This window comes from Suricata suricatta, chromosome 6 (genome assembly GCF_006229205.1).
Source record: "Suricata suricatta isolate VVHF042 chromosome 6, meerkat_22Aug2017_6uvM2_HiC, whole genome shotgun sequence".
Taxonomy (NCBI): domain Eukaryota; kingdom Metazoa; phylum Chordata; class Mammalia; order Carnivora; family Herpestidae; genus Suricata; species Suricata suricatta.
The window spans coordinates 87,272,953-87,281,214 of record NC_043705.1 but is presented as its reverse complement, the minus strand read 5'-3'; the positions used below and the strand labels follow the sequence as shown (position 1 = coordinate 87,281,214).

The 8,262-nt window shown below is 41.5% G+C and overlaps 1 protein-coding gene across 1 annotated transcript in view; it reads right to left on the bottom strand.

The window, feature by feature from the left end:
* BOD1 (biorientation of chromosomes in cell division 1) overlaps positions 1–8,261 on the bottom strand; it is a gene marked incomplete at its 5' end in the record, with an annotated part of 24,114 nt that extends 15,853 nt beyond the window's left edge. The window contains one exon of the mRNA XM_029941245.1: positions 8,040–8,261. Within this exon, the coding sequence (XP_029797105.1) occupies positions 8,040–8,261 (222 nt within the window). The remainder of the gene's footprint in view (positions 1–8,039) is intronic.
* Between the last annotated feature and the right edge of the window lies 1 nt (position 8,262).

The window sequence follows — 8,262 nt, the reverse complement described above, 5'->3', positions numbered from 1 at the left end:
AGGCAGAGAAGGACAGATACCATATGTTTGCACTCATTCGTCTAACAGGAAAACAGGAGAAACCTAATGGAGGACCAGGGGGAGGGGAAGAGGGAAAGAGTTGGGCAGAGAGAGGGATGCAAAACTTGAGAGACTACTGAATGCTGAAAATGAACTGAGGGTTGAAGGGGAAGGGGGAGGGGGGAAAAGAGGTGGTGGTGATGGAGGAGGGCACTTATGGGGAAGAGCACTGGGTGTTGTATGGAAACCAATTTGACAGTAAAGTATTAAAAAAAAATGGATGAGAGACCTAAATGTGACAAGGAGGCATGAAAATTCTCGAGAAGAAGGCAGGCAAGAACCTCTTTGACGTTGGCCACAGCAACTTCTTACTCAATATGTCTCCAGAGTTAAGGGAAAGAAAAGCATAATAAACCACTGGGACCTCATCAAATAAAAAGCTTCTGGAGAGTGAAGGAAACAATCAGCAAAACTAAAAGGCAACTACAGAATGGGACAAAATATTTGCAAACAACATGTCAGATAGAGTTGGTATCCAAAATATATAAAGAACTTCTCAAACTCAACACCCAGAAGACAAATAATCCAGTGAAGAAATGGGCAGAAAACATGAACAGACACTACTCCAAAGATGACATCCAGATGGCCTACCAGCACATGAAAACAATGCTCTACATCACTCTTCACTCATCTCAGCGAAATACAAACCAAAACCACAATGAGATACCATCTCACACCTGTCAGAAGGACTAATATTAACAACTCAGGCAACAACAGATGCTGGAGAGGAGTCAGAGAGAGAGGATCTCTTTTGCACTGCTGGTGGGAATGCAAACTGGTACAGCCGCTCTGGAGAACAGTACGGAGATTCCTCAAGAAATTAAGAATAGAACTCTACCCAGCTACTCGGCAATTGCACTATTAGGCAATTATCCAGGGGATACAGGGGTGCGGTGTCAAAAGGACACATGCACCCCAATGTTTATAGCAGCACTATCAACAATAGCCAAAGTATGGAAAGAGCCCAAATGTCCATTGATGGATGAATGGATAAAAAAGTGTGTAAATACACACACACACACACACACACACACACACACACACACACAAGGAAGTATTACTCAGCAATCAAAAAGAATGAAACCTTGCCATTTGCAACTACATGGATGGAACTCGATGGTATCATGCTATGTGAAATTAGAGAAAGACATGTATATGACTTCACTCATATAAAAACTTTAAGATACAAAACAGATGAACATAAAGGGAAAGGAAGCAAAAAGAATCTAAAAACAGGGAGGGGGACAAAAACATAAGAGACTCAAATATGGAGAACAAACACAGGATTACTGAAGGGGTTCTGGGGGGGGAGATGGGCCTAATGGGTAAGGGACATTAAGGAATCTACTCTTGATATCATTGTTGCACTATATGTTAACTAACTTGGATATAAATTAAAAAATTTAAAATGGTCATGATGAATTTAAAAAAGACTATAAATGAGGTGCAAAATAAAATGGCAGCAGCCACTGCACGGACTTAAAAGGCAGAAGGGAGAATAGGTGAATTAAAGACAAAATTATGGAGAAAGAGGAAGCCAAGAAAAAGAGATGAAAGGATACAGGAGCACGAAAGGAGAATTAGAGAACTGAGTGATATAATCAAATGGAACAATATCCATATTAAGGAATTCCAAAAGAAGGAGAGAGTGAGAAAGGGGCTGAAGGGGTACTTGAACAAATCATAGCTGAAAACTTCCCCAATCTGGGAAAGGAAACAGATATTGAAATTCAAGAGGCACCGAGAAGTCCACTCAGACATAACTTGATTCAATCTTCTGCACAACGTATCATAGTGAAACTGGCAAAAATACAAAGATGAACAGAGAATTCTGAAAGCAGCTAGGGATAAATGGGCCTTAACATACAAAAGGTAGTAGCAGACCTATCTACTGAAACTTTGCAGGCCAGAAAGGAATGGCAAGAAATTTTCAATGTGATGAACAGGAAGAATATGCAGCCAAGAATCCTTTATCCAGCAAGCCTGTCATCCACAATAGAAGGAGAGATGAAGGTTTTCCCACACAAACAAAATATTGAAGAAATTCATCACCAATAAACCAGTCCTACAAGAGATCCTAATGAACATCTCTGTGAGAGGGAAATGTTGCAAGGAACACACAGTCCCAGAGACACCACTACAGGCATGAATCCTACAGAGAACACAAGGACTCTAAACACATACTTTTCAAAAAGAACACTGAATATAAATGGACTAAATCCTCCAATCAGAAGACATAGGGTATCAGAATGAATTAAAAAAAAAGACTTATCTATTTGCTGTCAACAAGAGACTTGTTTTAGACCTGAGGATACTTTCAGATTGAAAGTGAGGGGATGGAGAAATATCTATAATGCTACTGGAAGTCAAAAGAAAGCTGGAGTAGCCATACTTGTATCAGACAAACTGGACTTTAAAGTCAATAACAAGAGATGAAAAAGAGTATTAGATAATAATTACAAGGTCTATTCATCAGAAAGAGCTAACAATTATGAATGTCTACACACCAAATTTGGAAGTACCCAAATATATAAAACAATTAAACACAAACATAAGCAATCTTATTGATAAGAATGTGCTAATTGCAGGGGACTTTAATACTCCACTTACAGCAATGGGTAGATCATCTAGACAGAGAATCACTAAAGAAACAATGGCCCTGAATGACACATTGGGCCAGATGGACTTGACAGATATATTTAGAACTCTACAACCTGAAGCTATGGAATTCATTTCTCCTCGAGTGCACATGGTACATTCTCCAAGACAGATTACATACTGCATCACAAAGCAGCCCTCAGTAAATATAAAAGAATTGGGATACCATGCACACTTTCAGATCATAATGGTATGAAACTTGAAATCAACCACAGGAAAAAGTCTGGAAAACCTCTAAAAGCATGAAGGTTAAAGAACACCCTACTAAAGAATGAATGAATGGGTCGACCAGGCAATTAGAGAAGAAATTAAAAAATATATGGAAACAAATTAAAATGAAAACACAACAATCCAAACCCTTTGGGATGCAGCAAAGGCAGTCAAGGAGGAAAACACACTGCAATCCAGGCCTATCTCAACAAACAAGAAAAATCCCCAACTAGAAAATCTAACAGTGCACCTAAAGGAACTAGAAGCAGAGTACCAAAGACATCCCAAACCAAGCAGAAGAGGAATAATAAAGATCAGGGCAGAAATAAGCAATACAGAGTCCAAAAAAACCCCAGAAAAACAGATCAAGAAAACCAAGAGTTGGGTTTTTTTTAAAAATAAGCAAAATTCATAAACCTCTAGCCAGGCTTCTCAAAAAGAAAAGAGAAAGGACCCAAATAGATGAAATCACAAATGAAAATGGATTTCTTATAACCAATCCCTCAGAAATATAAGCATGAAAAATTATATGCCCACACACTGGACAACCTGGAAGAAATGGACAAATTCCTAGACACTCACACACTACCAAAACTCAAATGGGAAGAAAAGCGAAAATCTGAACAGACCCATAACTAATGAAGCAACTGAATCAGTTATCAAAAATCTCCCAACAGAGTCTTGGGCTAGATGGCTTCCCTGGGGAATTCTACCAGACATTTAAAGCAGAGTTAATACCTATCCTTAAGTTGTTCCAAAAAACAGAAATGAAAGGAAAGCTTCCAGACTCATTCTACAAAGCCAGCATCACTTTGATTCCCAAACTGGAGACCCAGCAAAAAAGGAGAATTACAGGCCAATATTCCTGATGAATATGGATGCAAAACTCCTCAAGGAGATATGAGTAAATCGAATTCAACAGCATATAAAAAGAATTACTCACCATGATCAAGTAGGATTCATTCCTGGGTTGCAGGGGCTGATTCAATATTCACACATCAGTCAATGTTATATATCACATCAACAGAAGAAGAGATAAGAACCATATGATTCTGTCAATAGATGCAGAAAAACATTTGACAGAATACAGCATCCTTTCTTAACAAAAACCCTTGAGAAAGTCGGAATAGAAGGAACTTAATCATCATAAAAGTCATTTATGAAAAGCCTACAGCTAGTATGATCCTCAATGGGGAAAAACTGGGACCCTCCCCCTGAGAGCAGGAACACAACAAGGGTGTCCACTCTCACCACTGTTGTTTAACACAGTGCTGGAAGTCCTAGCATCAGCAATCAGACAACAAAGGAAATAAAAGGCATCAGAACTGGCAAAGATGAAGTCAAACTTTCACTTTTCACAGATGACATGACACTCTACATGGAAAACCTGACAGCCCCCACTAAAAGTCTGCTAGAACTGATCCATGAATTCAGCAAAGTTGTAGGGTACAAAATCAGTTGGATTTTTATACAGCAATTAGAAGCAACAGAAAGAGAAATCAGGAAACTGATCCCATTCACAATCACACCAGGAACCATAAAATACCGAGGAATAAAACTAACCAAAGATGTAAAAGAGCTGTATGCTGAAAACTATAGAAAACTCATGAAGGAAATTGAAGACAATACAAAGGAATGGAAAAACATTCCATGCTCATGAATCAGAAGAATAAACATTGTTAAAATATCAATACTATCCAAAGCAATCTACACATTCAATGCAATCCCAATCAAAATTGCACCAGCATTCTTCTAAATGCTAGAACAAATGGTCCTAAAATTTGTATGGAGCCACAAATGACCCCAAATAGTAATACTGAAGATGAAAACCAAAATGAGAGGCATCACAATCCTAGACTTTGGCCTCTACTACAAATCTGTAATCATCAAGACAGTATGATATTGGCACAAAAACAGACACATAGACCAATGGAATAGACAACTCAGAATTGGATTCACAAATGTATGTCCAATTAATCTTTGACAAAGCAGGAATGAGTATCCAATGGAAAGAAGACAGCCTCTTTAAAAAATAACTGGACAGCAACATGCAGAAGAATGAAACTAGACTACTTTCTTACACCATAAACCAAAACTCAAAACGGATGAAGGACCTAAATGTGAGACAGGAAATCATCAAAATCCTAGAGGAGAAAGGAGGAAACAATCACTTTGACATCAGCTGCAGCAATTTCTTACTCGACACATCCCCAAAAGCAAGGGAATTAAAAGCAAAAATGACCTACAGGGACCTCATCAAGATAAAAATCTTCCACACTGCAAAGGAAATAATCAACAAAACTAATCGGCAACCAATGGAATGGGAAAAGATATCTGCAAATGACCTATCAGATAAAGGGCTACTATCCAAAATCCATAAGGAACTCACCAAACTCCATACCCAAAAGAATAATCCAGTGAAGAAATGGGCAAAACACATAAACGCACACTTCTCCATAAAGGACATCCAGATGGCCAACAGACACATGGAATGATGCTCTACATCACTCATTATCAGGGAAATACAAATCAAAACCACACTGAGATACCACCTCACACCAGTCAGAGTGGCTAAAATGAACAAATCAGGAGACTATAGATGCTGGCGAGGATGTGGAGAAATGGGAACCCTCTTGTACTCTTGTTGGGAATGCAAACTGGTACAATCGCTCTGGAAAACAGTGTGGAGGTTCCTCAAAAAATTAACAACAGAACTCCCCTATGACCCAGCAATAGCACTGCTAGGGATTTATCCAAGGGATACAGAAGTGCTGATGCATAGGGGCACATGTACCCCAATGTTCATAGCAGCACTGTCAACAATAGCCAAGTCATGGAAAGAGCCTAAATGTCCATCACCTGATGAGTGGATCAAGAAGATGTGGTATATATACACAATGGAGTACTACATGGCAATAAGAAAGAATGAAATCTGGCCATTTGTAGCAATGTGGATGGAACTTGAGGGTGTGCCAAGTGAAGTAAGTCAGGCAGAGAAGGACAGATACCACATGTTTTCACTCATATGCGGATCTTGAGAAACTTAACAGAGAACCACAGGGGAGGGGAAGAGGGGGAAAAACAGTTGGGAAGAGGGAGGGAGACAACCATAAAAGACTCTTAAATACTGAGATCAAACTGAGGGCTGAAGGGGGAGGGGGAGAGGGGAAAGTGGGTGATGGGCATGGAGGAAGGCACTTGTGGGGATGAGCACCGGGTGTTGTATGGAAACCAATTTGACAATAAATTATATTTAAAAAAATAAAATTTACGCCTGAACAAAAGAACTACGTATCCAGATCTTTAACTTCCTAATATTCAAAATAACTCACCTGGTTTTAAATGACAATTACTGTTTATTGAAAAAAAAGACAAAGGACAGCAAATGTCACTACCAAACCTGAACAGATCTTGACAATATAGAATAATCTCTTCAGTTCTTGAAGTGAAAGGAGAGAATGTGCCTGCCATGACATTTTATTGTATTATCTGTCCCTTGCGTGACTGACACACTCATCAGTATTTTGGATGCACTACAAAGTAAATTACAAACAGTGTCAGCACACTTCCTCTATATATTTCAGCGGTCTGGGAAGGGGCCTAAGAATATACATTTTTAACAAGCTCTCAGGTGATGCTGATGTGGCTGATCCAAGGGCCACATTGAGAACCATGGGGCTAAAGCAACAGAGGACTTAAGATGTGCCCCAAAACACACTATCTTCCAGAATTAAAACCACCCTGTAATTACCAGAAGGAACATCTAAGGTATTAGGTGGGAAAGGTTCCAACTCTCCTTTTCCGAGAGCTTTACAATACTCTGATTTTCTTTATTTCCAGGGTTTATTTTTCTAAAGAGAGAGTGCGAGCGAGCACTTGCCCACGGGGGTAGGGGCTCAGAGAGGAGAGAGAATGAATCCCAAGCAGGCTCTGCACCTTCAGCACAGAGCCGGCCTCAGGGCTGGATCCACGAACTGTGAGATCATGACCTGAGCCGAAATCAAGAGTCGGACACTTTACCAACTGAGCCCCCCGGGGTTCCTCCTTTCTTTAAAAACAAAAAAAACCCAAAAAAACAAGAACAAGAAAAACATGCATATTTCATTGACTTAGCCACACAAAACTTAATAGAACGTAGATAATGTGAGCGGAGAACTCATCATGGGAGAACACCCAGGGTCCTGGGAAAGCACTGAATATTAAGAACTCCTAACACCACTTCCTGGATATACTATCTGGTCTACAGGTCAGTTTTCTGCCCAGGAGTACAAGCTTTGAGGACTGGTGGTGCCTACTGGTTCCTGTACCCACACCACCTACCATGCTGTGGGCCAAGAGTTGTTCAATGAATAAACGGACTATGTCTTTCCCTGTCTTTAAGTTGTACTTTTGATTCCATAGTCTTCCTGGTAGGTAGGCAGATTTCCGCAGAAAAGAGAATTCACGACCCTCGAGGAGCCCTCGGTAATAGAGCCTCCTAAATCTACCACCATGATCTGGCTCGAGAAGCTTCTGAAAAGGGAGAAAAGCACATTCCAGCAGCTACTCTACGTCTAACACAACACACGTGATTTCGTTGAATCCCCGCGACTTTGGCAAATAACACATAACAGCATTTTACTAGGTTGCCCTATGGTACTGGGATCTAAAGAGGCACCCAATCCCCTTTAATCCACCGTTAAGGATGCCGTGTTCCTAATTCAAGCCTGCAAATCACTGAGCTGGAGACAAATAGCTACAACGTTCTGATGATTGTGCATTCAAACCGTTCTTGGCTTACTTACCTGGCTTTCTCTAACGTTCTTAACACACAGAGGTTTGTTACTGAGGGGCTTAAACAAGTTTCAGCTTGGAAAAGATAGGATCTAGGCTCTGAAACCAGAACTGAATCCCCAAGTCCAGAGAATCGACTAGACCGTACACAGCTGATAGTGATGGGGCTGGGAGGCCAGCCCACGTGTATACCGCCCAGAAAGCTTCCCGCACTGCCCCAAGCGGTCTAGTACCTCACTGCTGAGAGTTTTAAAAATCTCTTTTGTTAGAAAAGCCAAGCTGCAAGCCTGCTATCCTCACGCCCAGTCCGACCCCGTCGGCCAGGCGGCCGCGGCTACCTTGGTGTCCACGTCGGCCAGGCAGTCCCGGCGGAAGCTGTCAAACAGGCCCCGGCTCTTGAGCTGCTCCACGATGAGAGCGATGAGCTGCGGGTCGCCGGGAGGCAGTGAGGCCGGGTTGATGGGGCCGCCGCTCCCACCTGCCCCTGCCGCCCCAGTCGCTGCCCCCGCCGAGGCCTGGCCCGCTCCGCCGCCGCCCACCGAGCCCGTGCCTCCGCCGCCG